Source organism: Herpailurus yagouaroundi, unplaced genomic scaffold (assembly GCF_014898765.1).
Source record: "Herpailurus yagouaroundi ecotype Mexico unplaced genomic scaffold, PumYag 189, whole genome shotgun sequence".
Taxonomy (NCBI): Eukaryota; Metazoa; Chordata; class Mammalia; order Carnivora; family Felidae; genus Herpailurus; species Herpailurus yagouaroundi.
Genome location: NW_024412420.1, coordinates 3,453,316 through 3,476,423, shown reverse-complemented (window position 1 = coordinate 3,476,423; position 23,108 = coordinate 3,453,316). Strand labels below are relative to the sequence as shown.

At 37.1% G+C, this 23,108-nt stretch overlaps 1 protein-coding gene across 1 annotated transcript in view; it reads left to right on the top strand.

Annotated features, from left to right (window-relative positions):
* RAD51C (RAD51 paralog C) overlaps positions 1-23,108 on the top strand; it is a 37,575-nt gene that overhangs the window by 7,643 nt on the left and 6,824 nt on the right. The window contains exons 5-7 of the mRNA XM_040496991.1: positions 8,199-8,330; positions 18,016-18,082; positions 19,253-19,313. Of these exons, the coding sequence (XP_040352925.1) occupies positions 8,199-8,330; positions 18,016-18,082; positions 19,253-19,313 (260 nt within the window). The remainder of the gene's footprint in view (positions 1-8,198; positions 8,331-18,015; positions 18,083-19,252; positions 19,314-23,108) is intronic.

The window sequence follows — 23,108 nt, the reverse complement described above, 5'->3', positions numbered from 1 at the left end:
GTTCTTGGCTATAAATCCCCACTTGTCCTTGTTGTATTTGGGTTTAAACCCAGTCTCTCTCTCCTGTTGCAAAACCCTATTGCTAAATTTTTCAAAAATTTTAAATGTTTATTTCGAGAGAGAGCACAAGTGGGGGAGGGACAGACAGGGGGAGAGAAAGAATCCTAAGTAGGCTCCACACTGCCAACTCAGAGCAGTGCTCGATCTCAAGACCATGAGATCATGACCTGAGCTGAAACCAAGAGTGAGATACTTAACTGATCGAGCCACCCAGGCGCCACCCTGTTGATATCTTCTTGAATAAATTCTTCATTACTGTTTTAACAAGCGTCAGAATAACTTTTTTAGTTAAAAAAAATTTTTTTTTATTCTTAAGAAGACTCCACACCCAGCATGGAGCCTAACGTGGGGCTTGAATCAAGACCTGAGCTGAGATCAAGTCCGACATTTTATTTTCTGGTGCCCCAGAATATATATATATATATATATATATATATATTTTTTTTTTTTTTTTTACACAAATTGCCCTTTAAAAAGGTTGTACCAGTGGATCAAAAAAACAAGACTGAACTATATGTTGACTACGAGAAGCCCACTTTAGGATTGCCTTGCTGGCTCGGTCACTGGAGCTTGTGACTTTTGATCTTGGGGTTGTGCGTTTGAGCCCCATGTTGGGTGTAGAGATTACTTAAAAAAAATAAAATCTTAAAAAAAACATTTTAGATATAAAGATACTTGTAGATTAAAAGTAAATGATCAGAGAAAGATCTATCATGCCAACACTAATCAAAAGAAAGCAAGAGTAGCTGTATTTATTTTAGAGAACAGACGTCAAACCAAGGAAAGTTATCAGGGATACAGAGGGATATTACATGATGATAAAACGGTCAGTTCCCCAGAAAGACATAACAGTTTCTAATATGTATGTGTCTGACAACAGAACATCAAACTACATGAGGCAAAAACTGATAGAAGTGCAAGGAGAAATAGATGACTTCACTATTACATTTGGAGACTTCAGCACCTCCTAGAAATGGACGGAAAACCAGTAAAGACATAGATGAACTCAATAACACCATCAGTCAATTGAATATAGTGGATATCCGTAGGCTATTTCAACAACAGCAGAATACATGTTCTTCTCAGTTCATGTGGAACTTTCACCAAAATAGACATTTTCATAATCTATTAGATTTCCTGCCTATTCTTCTAAGGGCCCGTTTATCTTTCCTGTAAATATCCTTTCTCCATTCTGTGAATTTTCTTTTCACTTTCTTGATAGTGCCTTTTTTTTTTTTTAAGTTTATTTTTATTTTTTTGAGGGAGAGAGACAGCAGGGGCGGGGGGTGGCAGAGAGAGAGAGGGAGAGAGAGAATCCCAAGCAGACTCCACACTGTCAGCACGGAGCCTGACACAGGGCTCAGTCCTGCGTACCTTGAGATTGTGACCAGAGAGAAATCAAGAGTCGGACACTCAACTGACTGAGCCACCCGGGTGTCCCTTGATAGTGCTCTTTGATACACAAAAGTGTTAAATTTTGGTGAAGTCCAATTATTTATTAGTTGTTGTTAGGTTTTTGGTGTCATGTATAAGAATCTATTGCCAAATCGATGATCATGAAAATTTACTTCTCTAAGTAGGGGAGGAAGAAGTTTTCTTCAACCCTCTGAAAGTCCATGGATGGATCTGAAAAAAACGACAAAGGCAGCATAACAGGAGAAAAGCACACAAATTTTACTGAATTTTTATGTGTACATGGCAGCCTTCTACAAGACAACCCAAAGAAATGACCAGAACAAGAAACTTTTATACCTTTTAGGCAAAAACATGTAAATATGTGAAGAATTGATGAAGGGATTTGGGCTAGAGGTGGTAATTTGTGAAGAAATAATTTTGAAAATAAGAATTAGTTTAACAGGGGCACCTGGGTGGTTCAGTCTGTTGAGCATCTGACTTTAGCTCAGGTCATGATCTCAAGGTTCATGAGTTTGAGTCCCACATCAGGCTCACTGTTGTCAGTGCAGAGCCCCCTTCAGATCCTCTGTTCCCCCCACACACCCTTCCCCCACTCATGTTCTCTCTCTCTCTCTCTCTCTCTCTCTCAGAAATGAAATAAACATTAAAAAAATTAGTTTAACAAGGTTTGTTTATATGCCTTCTCAGCCCTAAATACCCTGTCTCTGGTGATAAGGGCATCTCCTTTTCTTCTGATACCTTTCATACAGGAGATTTATCTCCTTTCAGGGAAGAAGGGAGAGAGTAGGAGGTCAAAGTGACCTCCCTGCTTCTGTTTGACCTTCCTGCTTCTGCTTCCTACTTCTGTTTTCTCAAACTTCAACTTAAGGTATTCAGTATGCCAAGGTGCCAAATTTGGGGGTAGCATGCCTGAAATACAGGTTGATCTATAAATATACATCAGACCAGTTAATGCCATGCAACACGTAATAGAAGATACGAAAAGGGGAAATAGGGGCCCCTGGCTGGCTCAGTTGGTGGAGCATGTGACTTTTAACCTTGGGGTCATGAGTTTGAGCCCCATGTTGGATGTAGAGATTACTTATTTAGTTTTCATTTTTATTTATTTAGAGAGAGCGAGCACACACGCAAGCGGTAGAGAAGCAAGAGAGAGAGGGAGAGCAAGAATCTCAAGCAGGCTCTGCACTGTCAGCACAGAGTCCAATGCAGGGCTCCACCTGGCAAATGTGAGATCATGACCTGAGCTGAAATCAAGAGTTGGATGCTTAACTGACTGAGCCACCCAGGTGCCCGTAGAGATTACTTAAAAAAAAAAAAAAAAAGAGTGTGTTGTTTAATTTCCACATATCTGTGAATTTTCCAAATTTCTTTCTGATGTTGGTTTCTTTTTTTTTTTAATTGTTTTTTAATGTTTATTTATTTTTGAGAGAGAGGGAGACAGAGCATGAGTGGGGGAGAGGCAGACACACACACACACACACACACACACACACACACACACACACACACACACACAGACTCAGAAGCAGGCTCCAGGCTCTGAGCTGTCAGCACAGAGCCCGATGTGGGGCTTGAACCCAATGAGCTGTGAGATCATGACTTGAGCCGAAGTCAGGCACTAGTTGACTGAGCCACCCAGGCACCCCTGATGCTGGTTTCTAATTCCATTCCATTCTGGTTAGAGAAGGTAACTTTATGTGATTCCATTTTTCTATATTTATTGAGACTTATTTTGTGACCCAACATCCAGGTCTATCCAGGAGAATGTTCCATGTGCATTTTAGAAGAATGTGTATTCATTCTGCTGTTTGAATGGAACGTTTTATATATATTTATATGTTCATTTTAGTTGGCTTCTAGTGTTAGGGTTTTTCTTTCCTTGTTTATCTTTTGTCCAGTTCTCTCCATCACTGAATGTAGGGTGTTGAAATCTCCAATTGTTATTGTAGAATTGTCTCATTTCTTTCTTTAGTTTTGTCAGTTTTTGCTTTAGATATTTTAAGGTTCTGTTGTTAGCCCTTTTGTGTATATGTATTGATGATTGTTTCTTTCTTTAAAAAAGTAGGTCAGTTTTTCTTTATTGGTAAGCAGGCAGGTGGTAGGCAAGTCAGGATGCTGGGGAGCAGCTGAGGAGAGGGTTCTGCAGTTGCCATCACAGTATATAATTGCTATATCTTCTTGATGAATTGACTCTTTTATTATTATATAATTATTTTATGTAAATTATTATTTATCATTATACTTCTTTGTCTCTTGTAACAAGTTTTCTCTTAAAGTCTCTTCTGTCTGATATTAGTATAGCTGCTACGGCTCTCTTTTGGTTACTGTTTGCAGGCAATATCTTTTTCTATCCTTCCACTTTTAACTTATATGTATTTTTGAATCTAAAGTGAGTCTTTTGTAGAAAGTCTGTAGTTAGATCATTTTTTTAAAAATCCATCTGCCAATCTGTGCCTAAGTCTCTGACTTAGGGTGGTTCAACTTAAAATTTTTTTTCTTTTACAATGGTACAGAAGTGGTACACATTCAGTAAAAACTACCTCAAATTTTGATCTTTTCTGAGCTGGTGATACTTGGTCCAATACCCTCTTGTGTTGCTGGATAGTGGCAGTGAGCCACAGTTTTCAGTCAGCATGCAATCACAAGGGTAAACAACCAATACGCTTACAACCATTCTATACCCATATTACCATTCTGTTTTTCAATTTCAATATAGTATTCAGTAAATTATGAGATATTCAGTGCTTTACTGTAAAATAAGCTTTGTGTTAGATAATTTTGGCCAACTGTAGGCTAATATAAGTGTTCTGAGCACATTTAAGGTAGGCTAGACTAAGCTATGATGTTCAGCAAGTTAAGTGTATTAAATGCATTTTTGGCTTAACAGTATTTTCAACTTGGTATAGGTTTATTGGGATGTAACCCCATTGTGAGTTGAGGAACATTTCTATTTTATTTCTCAAATTCTCCATTACTGTCTTCTTTTTTGTTAGATATTTTCCAGTGTACCATGTTAATTCCCTTCTCATTTTTTTATCATGTATTTTTTAGTTATTTTCTTAGTTGCTCTGGGGATTATAATTAACATCCTAATTCATAGCAGTCTAGTTTAAATTAATGCCAGATTAGTTGCAACAGTATATAAAAATCTTGCTGCTGTATAGCTCCATTTACCCCCCCTTTATGTTGTCATTGTCACAAATTGCTTCTTTATACATTGTGTACCCGTCAACATAGAGTTATAATTATTTTTTTATATTATTTCTATATGGATTTGAGTTTCTGTCTGGTGTTCTTTCATTTTCAGCCAGAAGGACTCTGTATAGTATTTCTTGTAGAATAGATCTAGCAATGAATTCTGTTTATCTGGGAATATCTTAATTTCTGCTTCATTTTTGAAGAATACTTTCGCCAAATTCACAGTTCTTGGTTGGCAGTATTTTTTCTTTCAGCAATTTGTATATGTTATCCTATCACTTTCTGGCCTTTGAGAACCAATGAATGAATGAGTAAATGAATAAATACACACAAACATACGTGTGTGTGTGTGTGTGTGTGTGTGTGTGTGTGTGTGTGTGTGTGTAAAATCTCATTTTTACCTCTCCATTGGTATGCTGGTAAATGTTTAGTGACTGGCTTTCCAGGAAAGAAAATGTATGCACATATATGCATACATGTTTATTATAAAGTTGCTGATATAAAGGATGTATAGTACACCATTTATAAATAATAATAAAATGTAGAATACTCTTTTTTTTTTTTTTTTTTCAGTTTTACTTATTTAAGTAATCTCTACACCCAGTGGGGGGCTCAAACTCATAATCTGGAGATCAGGAGTTGCATGCTCTTCCAACTCAGCCAGGCAGGTTCCCCCAAATGGTACTCTTTATTGTAAATCTGTAGCCAACTAAGTCTTACAGAAAGCTTTCATTGATTTGATTTTTTTATGGAGATTAATTTCACATAATAAAATTCACCATTTAAAAGTGAACAATTCAGGGGCACATGGGTGGCTCAGTTGGTTGAGCATCCAACTCTTGATTTTGGCTTCAGGTCATGATCCCAGAGTTGTGTGATCGAACCTCGCATTGGGCTCCATGCTGAGCATGGAGCCTGCTTGGGATTTTTTTCTCTCTCCTTCTGCCTCTCTCCCCTGCTCTTTCTCTCTTTCTAAAAATAAATAAATAAATAAAAATAATAAAAGTGAACAATTCAGTGCAGTTAGGACATTCACAATGTTGTCAACCACTACTTGTATCTAGTTCCAAAACATTTTTACTACCCTAAAAGGAAACTCATTAAAGAGTTGCTCCCTTTCCTCTCCCCCTGCAAAGACCCTGGCAACCACCAATCTGTGTTCTGTCTCTATCGATTTACCTATTTTGGATATTGCATATAAAATGGAATCATATGATACATGATCTTTTTGGTCTGGCTTTTTCACTTAGCATAATAGGTTCAAAGTTCATTTGCTTTGTAGCATGTATCTGTACTTCATTCCTTTTCATGGTGGAGTAATATTCTGTTGTATGTATACACCACAATCTGTTTATCCTTTTATCTGTTGGTGGACATTTGGGCAGTTTCTACCTTTTGATTATTGTAAATTGTGCTGCTATGAACATGTATATCCATACTTTTTTTTTTTTTTTTGGTACCAGTTTTCAGTTTTTTGGGGCATATACCTAAAAATGAAATTGCTGGGTCATGTGGTAATACTGTGTTTAATTTTTTTTAATTTTTTTTTTTTAACGTTTATTTTTGAGACAGAGAGAGACAGAGCATGAACGGGGAAGGGGCAGAGAGAGGGAGACACAGAATCCGAAACAGGCTTCAGGCTCTTAGCTGTCAGCACAGAGCCCCACGCGGGGCTCAAACTCACAGACCGCGAGATCATGACCTGAGCCGAAGTCGGCCGCCCAACCGACTGAGCCACCCAGGCGCCCCTGTGTTTAATTTTTTGAGGAACCACCGAACTGTTTCTTCATAGTTGCTGAACCATTTTACATTCTTACCACCAACATATGAGGTTTTTCGTTATTTTAATTTTGCTAAACTTATGTATCCTTATCTAACCTATGGAATTGTTTGGCAAAATCACACTACCAATTAGCATTTGATTGCTATCCAGTTCAAAAGAAGTTGCTAACCTCATGGTGAACAAGTACTATTTTAACATGAATGCTGATTGATATTTTTGCTTATGTTAACAAGTGTGATGAAAATGAAACAACAAAGGCATATTTTTTAAATTGAAGTATAATTAATGTAAAATATCCTGTTAGTTACAGGTGTACATTATAGTATTTTGGTATTTTTACACATTATGAAATAAGTCCCACAATATGTCTAGTTACCATCTGTCACCATACACAAAGGTATGTGTGTATGTCTTTATATGTGGGCTGTCTTTCCCTCCTGGAGGTTCTTATCCAGGACTCAGTTCTGTTGCCTCCTGTTTCATTGATGCCTTCTCTCACATCTGGTCTGAGTTAACTTCCCTCTACTTTATCACCTACTTATTCATCATCATTTCACCCAGTGTAGTTTCTTCATAACTCCTAGTATTATCAGAAATTATTCATGTATTTGCTTGCATGTTAATTGTCCTTTACTCCACTAGACCATAAACTCCAAGAGAACAGGGACCTTGTCTCTTGTTCCCCACTGCCTGGAACAGTGACTAACATATAGTAGGTATCAATAAATATTTGCTGAATGAAAGAATGAATACTCTAAATAAAAGATAAAAATGGCTTCCTTACACATGGCTTTATCAAATTCTCTTCTTTAGTGTAATCCTTATTAGATAGAAAAATATATAATCTTACAGGTTTTTAAAACTTGTTTATATTTGGATTAGTTCGCAAATTCTGTTTGTTCTTGGATTTTAGATCTTGGACTATATTGTAACTGTCATGATGAAAATATTTATCATCTATAAGTGAACCTTCTTGATTAGAACTTCAACACAAACCTGTCTCATGCTGAATTCTATATTATAACAGATTCTGTAATGATTAATTGCCTTATAGTATATTTAAAATTAAGGGGAGAAAGTATGCTAAGAATTAGGTTTTGAAGAAGGTATAATAATTTAATATTTGATTATTTTTTTAACCAAAAAATCTTGAAGGTAAAATGACATTGAATCGAAGAATTTGTTTTACTAAGACTTTAGAAGTGCTTTTTATCAGTGTAAAATGCCTCTGTAACGATTGTGTTATAGTGGCAAAGTATAAGAAAATTGTTTCTTTTTCTTTTGTTGAATTACCTTTTTAAATTGATAAATTATCTTTTGTTTTTAAAGTTTATTTATTTTTGAAAGAGAGAGAGCATGCACATGAGAGCATGAGCATGGGGTAGGGGCAGTGAGACCCAGGACTCTGAACTCAATCTTAAGCAGCCTCCACGCTCAGTGTGGGGCTCAGACTTGCAAACCATGAGATTATGACCTGAGCTAAAATCCAGTTGGATACTTAACTGACTGAGCTGCCCAGGTGCCCCAAGTTGATAAATTATCATACCAGAGTACATTTTAACTTTCAATGATTAATGCAGAAAGCATTGGGTGAATAGATTTATAACTCTCCAAAATAAAGCTTTTGGAGAGTTAAAAATAGAAATAGAAGAATTTTTTTCCTGTAATGAACTATGCTTTTTGGATGTCATTTTTAAAATTTTAACACCAAACCTAATATCCTTATCTCTTCCACATTTAGGTTCGATTAGTGATAGTGGATGGTATTGCTTTTCCTTTTCGTCATGACCTAGATGACCTCTCCCTTCGTAGTCGATTACTAAATGGTCTAGCCCAGCAAATGATCAGCCTTGCAAATAACCACAGATTAGCTGTAAGTATTATTAATCAAGACAACTTTATAATGAAGTCAAGATTGTATAACATAGTAATGTCTAGAAATAGCAAAATAGAATTTGACTAAAAGCAAATAATACAGACACAGTTTTGAATGTAGTTTTGGTTTGATTTCTGGAAAAAATTAATTCTAGACATAAATGTTTCTATCAGTTTTCCTAGAGAATAATAAGCATAATCAAGATGCTGTATTTTATTTTTATTTATTTATTATTTATTTATTTATTTTTGTTTTATTTTTTAAATTTACATCCAAGTTAGTTAGCATATAGTGCTATGATGATTTCAGGAATAGATCCCTTAATGCCCCTTACCCATTTAGCCCACCCACCCCCCCACAATCCCTCCAGTAACCCTCTGTTTGTTCTCCATATTTAAGAGTCTCTTATGGTTTTGTCCCCCTCCCTGTTTTTATATTATTTTTGCTTCCCTTCCCTTATGTTCATCTGTTTTGTCTCTTAAAGTCCTTATATGAGTGAAGTCATATATTTGTCTTTCTCTAACTAATTTCACTTAACATAATACCCTCCAGTTCCATCCCCGTAGTTGCAAATGGCAAGCTTTCATTCTTTTTGTTTGCCGAGTAATACTCCATTGTATATATATACCACATCTTCTTTATCCATTCATCCATCGATGGACATTTGGTCTCTTTCCATACTTTGGCTATTGTCGATGGTGCTGCTATAAACATGGGGGTGCATGTGTCCCTTCAAAACACCACACCTGTATCCCATGGATAAATGCCTAGTAGTGCAATTGCTGGGTCCATAGGGTAGTTCTATTTTTAGTTTTTTGAGGAACCTCCATACTGTTTTCCAGAGTGGCTGCACCAGCTTGCATTGCTACCAACAATGCAAAAGAGATCCTCTTTCTCCACATCCTTGCCAACATCTGTTGTTGCCTGAGTGGTTAATGTTAGCCATTCTGACAGGTGTGAGGTGGTATCTCATTGTGGTTTTGATTTGTGTTCCCCTGATGATGAGTGATGTGGAGCATTTTTTCATGTGTCGGTTGGCCATCTGGATGTCATCTTTGGAGAAGTGTGTATTCATGTCTTTTGCCCATTTCTTCATTGGATTATTTGTTTTTTGGGTGTTGAGTTTGATAAGTTCTTTCTAGATTTTGGATACTAACCCTTTATCTGATATATCATTTGCAAATATCTTCTCCCATTCCATCGATTGCCTTTTAGTTTTGCTGATTGTTTCCTTCACTGTGCAGAAGCTTTTTATTTTGATGAGGTCCCAAGAGTTCATTTTTGCTTTTGTGTCCCTTGCCTCCAGAGACGTGTTGAGTAAAGTTGCTGCAGCTGAGGTCAAAAGGTTTTTGCCTGCCTTCTCCTCTAGGATTTTGATGGCTTCCTATCTTACATTTAGATCTTTCACCCATTTTCAGTTTATTTTTGCATATGGTGTAAGAAAGTGTTCCAGGTTCATTTTTCTGCATGTTGCTGTCCAGTTTTCCCAGCACCGCTTGCTGAAGAGACTATCTTTATTCCATTGGATATTCTTTCCTGCTTTGTCAAAGATTAGTTGACCATACGTTTGTGGGTCACTTTCTGGGTTCTCTATTCTGTTCCATTGATCTGAGTGCCTGTTTTTGTGCCAGTACCATACTGTCTTGAAGATGCCATGTTTTAAAATGGACTTGTTTGATAAAGAAATACTACCTTTGGTAATTGCAATGTTGGGTTTTTCTTGTCTAAATATACCTGATTTTTTGGGAGGCAGCTGAGTGGCTGAGTCAGTTGAATGTCCAACTTCAGTTCAGGTCAGAATCTCATGTTTCATGAGTTCGAGCCCTGCATCAGGCTTGCTGCTGTCAGTGCAGAGCCCTCTTTGAATCCTCTGTTCCCCCCCTCCCCCCCATCTTCTCTCTCTCTCTCAAAAAAATAAACATATAAAAAAATGTTTTTTTGAGAGACAGAGCATGAGTGGGGGAGGGGCTGAGAGAGGGAAACACAGAATCTGAAGCAGGCTCCAGGCTCCGGGCTGTCAGCACAGAGCCTGACGTGGGGCTTGAGCTCACAAACTGTGAGATCATGACCTGAGCCCGTTGGACATTTAACTGACCAAGCCACCCAGGCACCCCTAAAAAAAATATTTTTAAATAAATATGCTTGATGTTTTTCAGGTAAGCTCTTTTAACATCCCCAGTTTTCTTTTACTCTGGGCCTTTATTAGTACGTGTTGTATAATCACAGACCCAGACCAATAGAAAATTTACGTAGTGTGAATAACCTGGATGATTGGAGATGGAGCTAACTCTTCTAGATTTCAAATATGAGGTTAGACAAACATAAGTTCAGAAGTGAAGACATAAAAAGGAGTGAGGTAACAATCTTTTTTTTTTTTTTTTTGACTATTTGCCATCACTTTCCACTTCTGCAACCCCATGCCACTTTCTCACAGAAATACACACACTTGTCCAGGAGGGAGATGGGAAAAGAGTAAACTGCTTAATTTTTTTGTACTTACCCTAATTAGAGAGTCTTTAGCACATATCCATGATACAAGTAGATAAAGAACTCCTTGATGAAATCATTTCAAAACATCTTTTTTTTTTGGAGTTTTTATTTATTTTTTTTTGCCATATACCAAAAAGCATAGTGTCCTGTGTTTGAATTATTGTCATTAATTTGTAATTTAGCATTCTGTTAATATCAGTGAAGAGCGCGCAGTAGGGGGCACTCAAGACTATTGGGTTGCATAGTTCCTTAGGGTTTTTTATTTTTGTTTTTTTAACAGAAATATTTTTGATTTTCTGACTAAATAACTAATCTAAACAGTGGAATACTATGCAGTGCTTAAGAAGAGTAATGTAAATATATAATGTAATGTAGTAGAGTAATGTAAATGTAGACATACTAGCACAGAACAAGATATATCCAGATACATGATTAAGTGAAAACATTCAAGTCACGTTATAATATATTTTATGTGATCCCACTTTTGAGAAAAATAAAAATTATATATGTGCATTTATATTTACATGGACAAAAAGATCTGAAAGGATCAAAATGGTCATAATGACTACTTCTAGAAGTAGGATTTTGTAGGGTTGAGGACATACTTTCCCCTCTTACTTTATAAATTCTTCTTTGCTTGATTTTTATTTTTTTTTATTTTTATTTTTATTTTTTTAATTTTTTTTTCAACGTTTTTATTTATTTTTGGGACAGAGAGAGACAGAGCATGAACGGGGGAGGGGCAGAGAGAGAGGGAGACACAGAATCGGAAACAGGCTCCAGGCTCTGAGCCATCTGCCCAGAGCCCGACGCGGGGCTGGAACTCACGGACCGCAAGATCGTGACCTGGCTGAAGTCGGACGCTTAACCGACTGCGCCACCCAGGCGCCCCTTGATTTTTAATTTCCAAGTTTCTATGTATAGAATCATGTGTGACCTTTGACAATAAATACATTTCACTGGGCGCCTGGGTGGCTCAGGTGGTTGAGTGACTTCGGCTCAGGTCATGATCTCAAGGTTCATGGGTTTGAGCCCCAGTCGGGCTTTGTGCTGATGGTACAGAGCCTGCTTCAGATTCTCCATGTCCCTTTCTCCCTGCCCCTTCCTCACTTTCCAAGGAGTACGCTTTCTTTCTCTCTCTCAAAAATAAACATCACAAAAAAATTTAAGGGGCACCTGGGTGGCTTAGTTGGTTGACCGTCCGACTTCAGCCCAGGTCATGATCTTGCAGTTCATGTGTTTGAAAATCATCATCTTGCAGTTGGTGAGTTTGAGCCCCACATTAGCGCAGAGCCCACCTCGGATCCTCTGTCTCTCTTTCTGCCCCTCTCTTTCCTTGTGTGTGCTTGCTCTCTCTCTCTCTCTCTCTCTCAAAAACATTAAAAAAAATTTTTTTTTTTTAATTTTTTTTTTTTTTCAACGTTTATCCATCTTTGGGACAGAGAGAGACAGAGCATGAACGGGGGAGGGGCAGAGAGAGAGGGAGACACAGAATCGGAAACAGGCTCCAGGCTCTGAGCCATCAGCCCAGAGCCTGACGCGGGGCTCGAACTCACGGACCGTGAGATCGTGACCTGGCTGAAGTTGGACGCTCAACCGACTGCGCCACCCAGGCGCCCCTAAAAAAATTTTTTAAAATATATTTCACAATTTTTTTAAAGTTTATTTTTATTTTTGAGAGCGAGAGAGCAAGAGCATGAGCAGGGGAAGGGCAGAGAGAGAGGGAATACCAAGCAGGCTGTGCACTGTCAGCATGGAGCCTGACGCAGGCCTCAAACTGACAAACCACAAGATCATGACCTGAGCCAAGATCAAGAGTCAAATGCGTAACTGATTGAGCCCCCCAGGCACCCCTACATTTCACAATTTTAAGTTATATATGTTTTCTATAAAAAGTTTTAAGCTTTCTAAGTAGAAAGTAAGTAAATTATCTATTACCCAGAGATGATTATTGTTGAGTTTGGTATACATATTTTTCCAAACTTACCCTTTCTCTATATATGTATATGGACATATTTTTTTTATTTTAAGGTTTTTTAAAATTTAGTTTTTAATGTTTGTTTATTTTTGAGAGAGAGACAGAGCATGAGTGAGGGAGGAGCAGAGAGAGAGGGAGACACAGAATCTGAAACAGGCTCCAGGCTCTGAGCTGTCAGCACAGATTCCTACATGGGGCTTGAACTCATGAACAGTGAGATCATGACCTGAGCTATAATTGGCCACTTAACCTATTGAGCCACCCATGCGCCCCTAAGATTTTGTTTAAAAGTGGGGCTCATGGGGCGCCCGGGTGGCGCAGTCGGTTAAGCGTCCGACTTCAGCCAGGTCACGATCTTGCGGTCCGTGAGTTCGAGCCCCGCGTCAGGCTCTGGACTGATGGCTCAGAGCCTGGAGCCTGTTTCCGATTCTCTGTCTCCCTCTCTCTCTGCCCCTCCCCCGTTCATGCTCTGTCTCTCCCTGTCCCAAAAATAAATAAACGTTGAAAAAAAAAATTTAAAAAAAAAAAATAAAAGTGGGGCTCAGACTCACAACCCCTGTATCAAGAGTTGCATGCTCTATGGAAAGAGCCTAAATGTCCATCAACTGATGAATGGATAAAGAAATTGTGATTTATATACACAATGGAGTACTACAGGGCAATGAGAAAGGACGAAATATGGCCCTTTGTAGCAACGTGGATGGAACTGGAGAGTGTGATGCTAAGTGAAATAAGCCATACAGAGAAAGACAGATACCATATGTTTTCACTCTTATGTGGATCCTGAGAAACTTAACAGGAACCCATGGGGGAGGGGAAGGAAAAAAAAAAAAAGAGGTTAGAGTGGGAGAGAGCCAAAGCATAAGAGACTGTTGAGAACTGAGAGCAAACTGAGGGTTGATGGGGGGTGGGAGGGAGGAGAGGGTGGGTGATGGGTATTGAGGAGGGCACCTTTTGGGATGAGCACTGGGTGTTGTATGGAAACCATTCTGACAATAAATTTCATATATTGAGAAAAAAAAAAGAAAAAAAAAGAGTTGCATGCTCTACCAACTGAGCCAACCAAACACCTTTATATAGACGTTTGGTTTGTTTTTTTTTAACTTTCACTATTTTTTTTTAAGTTTATTTATTTATTTTGAGAGAGAGAGAAAGAGAGAGCCCACGTGTGCAAACAGGAGAGGGACAAATAAAGAGGGAGAGAGAAAATCCCAAGCAGGCTCCAGGCCCAGCACAGAGCCCAATGTGGGGCTCAGTCTCAATGACCATGAGATCATGAGTTGAACTGAAATCAAGAGTCAGACACTGAAGGGACTGAGCCACCCAGGTGCCCCAAAAAAGTAACTTTTCTTAGGCTTTTCTGATACCTTAGGACAGATTAATTTGGTGCACGAAGTAAATCAAGATAAAGCACAGATGCTTACAGACACAGTTCAAAGCTATGTCAGCTTGATGCTAAGATGCTGAGTATTGTTCCTAGGGGAAGGAGCTTGGTGATGCTGCTCTCCCTGTCTGGGTGCTCTCTGCCTCTATAATGGTTCACTGCAAAACAAATGCTGAATGCTGTATTTGTTTTTTGCTTTTTTTTTTTCCATAAAAGTGCGAATCCTCTTTGGATTTATTTTGGTTAGCAAAAACAGGTACTAATATAGGTCTTTCATAAAAGTGAAATGGCATAACAGGAACTTTTGAAAATCAGGAGATACCTGTACTCTGTAAACCAGTGCTGTCTGATAGTACTTTTCTGCGAAGATGAAAATGCTCGGTGTAATATAGCAGTTGCATAGCTATTGAGCACTTGAAAAATGGTTAGTGCTACTAAGGAACTGAATGTCTAATTTTAATTTAATTTTTTAAAGAGTGTTTTTAAAAAAAATGTTTATTATTTTTCAGAGAGAGCACGAGCAGGGGAAGGGGAGAGACAGAGAGGGAGACAGAGAATCCCGACAGGCTCTGAGCTATCAACCATAGAGCCTGGTGTGGGGCTTGAACCCAGAAACTGTGAGATCATGATCTGAGCCGAAATCAAGAGTCAGATGCTTAACTGACTGAGCCATCCAGGGGTCCCAGATTTTAATTTAATTTTTAAAAGCTCTATGTGTAGCTAATGGCTGCAGAATTGGACGGTGCACCTCTAACCAAAAAGTGGTGGTATAAATAAATATCCCAGTTACTAGAGTTTAAACACTTGGTAGTCTGTAAAGGGTATTATTCAGCATGTTGGGGATGCCAGTTAATCCTATATTTCAGGTAATTATCAGTTTACATTCCGCTTAGCTTGTTCTAAGATGCATGGCATGAGGTAGTACATGGGGAAGCCATTGTGGCACTAAAAGGAAGAGGAGCTAGAAGAAAATGTGTCGTCCAGTTGGCGGCTAATTGAAATCTAGATGGAGCACAGATTTCTCCTTTGTAGACAAATAAAAATACCACTGCAGTGGGAATAGCCAAACAGCCTTTTCTTTCTCCATTTTCTTATGGAACTGATGACTTTTTCAGAACAGGTACCTTTTTTCATTGCTTTTCATAGAAGTTCTTTATCAGTTTCAGCTTGCAATTGTATCTGTCATATTTCTGGTGGGAAGGTGTGTATTGGAAGAATATTTATTTATTTATTTATTTTTTCAACGTTTATTTATTTTTGGGACAGCGAGAGACAGAGCATGAACGGGGGAGGGGCAGAGAGAGAGGGAGACACAGAATCGGAAACAGGCTCCAGGCTCTGAGCCATCAGCCCAGAGCCTGACGCGGGGCTCGAACTCACGGACCGCGAGATCGTGACCTGGCTGAAGTCGGACGCTTAACCGACTGCGCCACCCAGGCGCCCCTGGAAGAATATTTAAAAGAACTCTTTCTGGAGAATTTGGGGCTGGGAAGTGCCAGATAATCTTTTACTGCATTAAGTCAGCTTTAAACACTCATTTTCTCTACTTTAAAATTACTGTCCTTCATTTTGAGGTAAGGGAAACAAAAACAAAAATAAATTATTGAAACTACATCAAAGTAAAAAACTTCTGCCCAGCAAAGGAAACCAATGAAACTAAAAGACAGCCTACTGAGTGGGAAAAGATACTTGTGAATGATATAACCAATAAGGAGTTATCCAAAATATATAAAGAATTTATACAACTCACTGCTTACAGGGCAGAATAAATGTCTTTTGGGTTAGGGCAGTATAAAGAAAATTAAAAAATTTATACAACTCAATACCAAAAAACACTGAATAATCCAGTTAAAAAATAGGCAGAAGACCTGAACACATATTTCTCCAAAGAAGACATACAAATTGCCAACAGACACATGAAAAGATGCTCAGCATCACCAATCATCACGGAAATGCAAATCAAAACCACAGTGAGATATCACCTCATACCTGTCAGAATGACTAAAATCAAAAACACAAGAAACAGCAAGTGTTGGTGAGGTTGTAAAGAGAAAGGAGTCCTCAAGCACTATTGGTGGGAATACAAATTGGTGTGGCCGCTATGAAAAACAGTATGGAGGTTCCTGAAAAATTAAAAGTAGAAGTAATGTGATCCAGTAATCACACTACTGGGTATTTACCCAAAGAATAAGAAAACACTAATTCAAAAGGATATATGCACCCCCATGTTTATTGCAGTATATTTACAATAGCCAAGATATGGAAGCAACCCAAGTATCTATCAACAGATGAATTGATAAGGAAGATGTGTGTGTGTGTGTGTGTGTGTGTGTGTGTGTGTGTATGTATATAATTGTTGAATGACTATATTGTACACCTGAAGCTAATATAATACTATGTTAACTATACTGGAATTAAAAAATAGAGGGGTGCCTGGGTGGCTCAGTCGGTTAAGTGACTTCAGCTCAGGTCATGATCTCACAGTTCATGAGTTTGAGCCTGGCATCAGGCTCTCCACTATTAGTACAGAGCCCGCTTTGTTTTGTTTTGTTTCTCTTAAAATGTTTTAATGTTTATTTACATTTGACAGAGAGAGCATGAGCAGGGGAGGGGCAGAGAGAGGGAGACACAGAATCTGAAGCAGGCTCTAGGCTCTGACCCATCAGCACAGAGCCCAATGCAGAGCTCAAATTCATAAACCGTAAGATCATGACCTGAGCGGAAGTTGAATGCTCAGCCGACTGAGCCACCTAGGTGCCCCAGTGCAGAGACCACTTTGAACCCCCATCTTTCCCTCTCTCTCTGCCCCTCCCCAGCTCATATTCTCTCTTTCTCAAAAATAAACATTAACAAAAATTTTTAATTAAATAAATAAATTTAATTTAAAATACCAAAAAGAATAAAATTGCTCTCCTTCAAACCATGGAATCTTTTCTGTAAGTCACTATTTAATCCAAAAGAATTAGTAATATTTTTAGCCTTGAGGGCCATCTTTGAATAAAGTAACACCTATATCTATTATCAGCAGACGAGTATAGTCATAATTTGGAGTCATTTGACCTGATTACTGGGTTTCATTTTTTCCCACTTCTTCTGTATTTTCTTTATGATTTTAGGTCTTTTCTCATAATTTTTGCTTCAGTTTTTTTTTTCCTATAAAACCAGAAATGGTAATAACTGTATTTGTCTCTTTCCTGAAGAGGAAACAGTGAGTATTTATTAAGTATGTCACACTCTTTTGATTAAATATATTCTAGAGAGGCAACAGTGGTTAAAAAAAAAAAAAAAGACTCAATCTTTGTAAGCTTCTGATTTCTCATGTGTTAAACTGGAATAATAATAATACTTCATTCATGTAGTAGTTGTGAAGGCTAAATAAGATAATGAAGGTAAAGCACTTAGCATAGCTTCTGATATTTATTAAGTACTCAATAAATGTTTATTACCACTACTGATATTGCTACTGTTGGTCTGGTGGATTCTATTGGCTTATCCAAAACTTAATTTTTAAAAGTGAGGTTTTTCCAATACTCCCATTTAGGAAGTTTTTATACATGGTCTCTTGAGACCTTTATGTATTATGTATTATCTATTTTTATTCTTCCATTTTCACAATTAGAACTTTGTTCTTGTCTGTTAAAAATGTTTATGTTCAATAGAACCTGTTTTCAGATAATTAGTCATTTTAATGGGTACATTTTTAAGAATTTATCAGAAAAGTTTTCATTACCTAAATATGTTTTTCTTTAAATTGTATTCAGAATAGTAAAGTCACAGGACTATTTGATAATTTGGGGGAGAGACTCACCTAATTTTCTCACCTTTTTTAGGTACTTTTAACTAATCAGATGACAACAAAAATTGATAGAAATCAGGCCTTGCTGGTTCCTGCATTGGGTGGGTAATTAATCAGATAAGAATTTTTAATTTTTTAAAGTTTATTTATTTTGGGGCGCCTGGGTGGCGCAGTCGGTTAAGCGTCCGACTTCAGCCAGGTCACGATCTCGCGGTCCGTGAGTTCGAGCCCCGCGTCAGGCTCTGGGCTGATGGCTCAGAGCCTGGAGCCTGTTTCCGATTCTGTGTCTCCCTCTCTCTCTGCCCCTCCCCCGTTCATGCTCTGTTTCTCTCTGTCCCAAAAATAAATAAACGTTGAAAAAAAAATAATAAAATAAAGTTTTTTTATTTATTTTGAGAGAGAAAGAGTGTGTGTGAGTAGGGGAGGGCCAGAGAGAGAATCCCAAGCAGGCTTCACTCAGTGCAGAGTCTGACATGGGGCTCAGTCTTAAGAACTGTGAGATCGTGACCTGAGCCAAAATCAAGAGTCAGATACTTAACCAACTAAACCACCCAGGCACCCCGCATTTTTAATTTAACACAGTTTTTTCTACCTCTTTCATTTGATGCTTGTTGAGTACTGTAGGTTCCATGAAAGCAGAGATTGTATCTGTCTTCCTCACTGACAAGTGAGCATGGAGCACAGTGTCCTTAGACACTGACTCATCCTTTCAGTTATTTAACAAACATTTATTGAGCATCTACTATTCGGCAACCATTGTGTCAGGTACTGAGCATATCAGTATTCATAAGATGACTCTTGCCCTCAGAAAGTCTTAGGCAGTAAGAAGGGTAAATCCATTTAAATACTGATCACACTACAGTGAATAGACTTATGATTTTTCCTAACCTCAGTCATGGTTTTGTTAGGACACAGTGTTTCGAGATTGTTTTGTACTAAATTCTTTAAGAATATTCTGTCCGAGTTTTTGCTTTTCTTCTGATAGCCGGAAATATGTTAGTAAGTGTGATAAGGAAGATTGACAAATATGTTGACTCAAACTATAAAGTTTTCTGAAAGCAAATAAAGGATAATGATCTGCAGTATTTCCATAGATAGGTAAAAATCTATTAATCTCAAGTTGCCACCCATATACAAGGGATTTTGAAAGTGTAAGTATATTCTTGTGTTAAATTAGGTAAAATAAAACTGTTTTGGTCAGAGGCATTCTGAAAGACTTCTAACCTTGTCAGTAAGGTAATATACAGTTGTTCTGTTCTTGTTCCCACTAGGGGAAAGCTGGGGACATGCTGCTACAATACGGCTAATCTTTCATTGGGACCAAAATCAAAGGTCAGTATAGAAACAAGTTAATAATTTTGAATATTGGGTTAATTACACGAACAGTTATGTTTTCTTAGATCTACTCCAGTGGATGAAATCTACAGTGCCCCCATGAACTAAAGCTTTTGTTGCCTTGTTCTCTATCACCTAGAGAAATCATAGAAACATATTGTTAAACTACACATTTAGCTAACATAGGAAATGCTTTGGAATATTTAAATGATGGGGTGCACCTGAAATGAGTAGGTGGCCAAGGAATGCTACCTTCTAAAGCTCTTTGAAACCAAGTACCATTTATTAGTCTTGCAGAAGGAGGTGGGTACTCTCTGTTCCTAGAAGGGATTGAAAGAAGAATAAAACCAGGACAAAAGCAAAACTTTGAGGTTAGCTTTAGGCCAATTTATGTGGAAAATAGGATGGTTTTTCTTAGTTGCTTAATATATTTTGGGTATGAAATTGTGTTTATTTTTGTTTTCTTTTGTATTTTGCTATCCTACTTTTGTTATCCAGTTACTTACCTGCCGTTCACAAGTATTGTTCTTTAAAATAAAACTATGGCAGCGTGAAACCTTTGTATTTGTTTTTAAAGCTGCTGAGCAAGTGAACAAACCAGCTTTCATTTTCTATAAAATAGGCAAATGAAAGCTGTGGAGTCTTTTATTATACACTTCTAGAAATGTCAGATTTATGCAGCTTCTCTGCTTTGAGATTAATTGGTATAACTGAGAGAACTTCGTTTGGAAGTGCTCTAATGAATGGGGGGAGAGTGAGACAGCAGGTGGGCAAAGATGAAAAAAAAGAGTTGCTTAAATATAAATCAGGTCTGGTCAGTGATATTGTCTAGTTCTTTATCTACATTTCTCTGTTCTCCAAACTGAAAAAAATCATGCCTGACCAAAATTAGGTTTTACTTAACTCTGAACTCATAGCAGAATTTATTACTTTTATATACATCTTTTGAAACTAATTCACATGGTTTGTGTCCCTTTTAAAAATGGCATTTCCAAAGAGCTCAGGTAACTCTCCTCCCCGCCTCATCCCCCATAATACATAGTGCTTTACAATTAACTTCCATCCCCCAGTTCTGTAAATAAGTCATTTTATTCTGGATCACAAAAGGAATTCTTTCCTTGGCAACAAACTCTATTGTAAACATTTGGCAACAGTTCTGCAGATGAGAATCTTATGAACATATTACTTGTATTTTCTCAGATTTAGGTGTTCTGTAAAGTACATCCCACTGTTAAATGTTTTTAGGAATTCCCATTTTAAATGGCCACTTTTATTCTACTATTAAATATTCACTAATAGAATACACCTAAAAAATAAAAATAATACAAGCAAAGCAAGATGTTTCAGTCTTTTTGTTTGGGGTCTTTTTGTTTTTTAAGATGCTCCATCTTTTTTTTTTTCTTTAATGTTTATTTATTTTTGAGAGAGAGAGCAGAGGAGGGACAAAAAGAGAGAGAGACACAGGATCCAAAGCAGGCTCCGGGCTCTGTAGCACAGAGCCCAACACGGGGCTCAAACTCACTGTGAGATAATGACCTGAGCTGAAGTCGGATGCTTAACTGGCTGAGACACCCAGGTGCCCCAAAGATGTTTCCTCTTTTAATGCACTCATTGGAAGGAGATGTTTGCCTTCTTTGTCAGATTGTAGAAGTTAGCATTGGTTAGGTACCCATGAGATCAGAAGATTATGCTTACTTTTTAGGAGTTAGCCATTTTATGACTTCCAGCTTCTTACTGATCCTTTCCAAGAAATTGGAGAATGGTGTAGAACACTTGACAATGAATTAGATGGATTTAGGGGAAATCTGTTCCATAAGTTTTTTCTATATCCCAGACTATTATTTTAGTGACTACTTGCTGATACTAGGTATTTAACTGGGCAGTTTTTGTATACAACATTTCCTTCAATAATCCCTTTGATAATTTTTTGAGGGATCTATACTTACATAGAAGTGAGAATACCAAGGCTGCCCAGAAAGATTAATTAAGTAGTAAATAATAGCTACCACTTATTGAATATTTATTAACTATCCTTTACTAAGCATTATGTGTTTGTATATATAATACTTCATTTTATTTTCCAAATAACTCTATGAAATAAGTAGTAGTATCCAAAGTTTATAGCTGACTCTATAATAGTCTCTTTTCCTATAATTGCTGTTTCTAGAATGTAATTATAGTATTGTGTTGATTGCCAGCAAATCTGAAAGTATAGCTCTTATCCTCCTTTTTAGATAAAATCCTTTTTCTCCCAACTGTTTTTTTCTCCCCAGCTAGATATATATGTAAGTAATTTGCATACTCTATTATGATCAGAATAAGTTGACCTCATTTAGTAGAATTAAAATAGTTTTGTTCTTCATTGTTTAAAACCAGTTATCTTTAAGTCATTAAAGTTGCATGAAGTCTTGTATGTGTTTTAACATTTAGTTTATCTTGAAAGGATGAAAATAGAAATTCACACTGGGGAAAAATAGTTATAAAAATGAACACTTCCAGTTAGAGTAGAAAACTAAAAACCTTGACTAGCCAAATTTATATTGAGAATTGAACTTAAGTGTCCTATTTTATGCTTCAGTCCCCATCTTTTAACCAGAAACCCCTTTTACCCTCTAACAATGAAATAACATTCCAACAGTTATTCAACTAAATACTTTTATCTCTGTCCTGTATATTGTGTGGGATTTCCTCCAAATTTCATATTCATGATAATATGAGGCTGAGATTTTTCAGAATTATATCACTTTTTGCCAGAAAGATCTGGTGGTAGAGTGGAGTAATACATCAACACCCCCACATAGTGTTTCATATGTGTGCTCAGCTTTAGAGCACAAATTGTGCTTCTGTCTTATTTCTTCCTGACCCAAACTGTGTAGTTCAGCCATATGTTAAGCTTCATCTTAGCTGGGGCCATGAGCCAAGTGATTCTTTGGTTTAGTTTGTTGTTTAAAAAGATCTCTTGAGATGCAGATATGAAATATAAAATTTTATTTTTACCTAGAAATTAGAGGAAAATTTTCACCCTGAATATTTAATGCCTACTTGACTTTAGGATTTTTAATAAACATGCAAATGCTTCTGAAAAGCTCATTTACTTTTTAATAATTTTCTCAGAAAATTTAGATGTATTGGGTATCTTTTTGGACATATTGTGATATGACGTGATTTAGATAATTTTTCAGAAGGTTAGCTAATTTTTATTGAATCAAAAAATGATTTTTTAACAAGACAGGTTAAAATACACCATACCTCTCTTTTTATATATATATATACACACACACACACACACACACACACACACACGTATGTATATATACATATATATACATGTATATGTACATGTATATATGTACATATATGTACACACACATATGTATATATATACATATACTTAAAAAAATAAAAATAAAAGTAAAAAGTATACTTATATATACTTTTATACTTATAAAGTAAAAAGTATATATACATATACTTAAAAAAATAAAAATAAAAGTAAAAAAAAATACATATATATACAGACACATATATGAACACACACATATGACAACTCAGAGCCTAGAGCCTGGAGCCTGCTTTGGATTCGGTGTCTCTCTCTCTTTCTGCCCCTCCCCCACTCATGCTCTGTTTTTCTCGGTCTTTTTTTTTTTTTTTTTTTTTTAAATTTTAAATTTTATTTTTTAAAATTTACATCCAAATTAGTTAGCATATAGTGAAACAATGATTTCAGGTGTAGATTCCTTAGTGCCCCTTAACCCATTTAGCCCATCCCCCCTCCCACAACCCCTCCAGTAA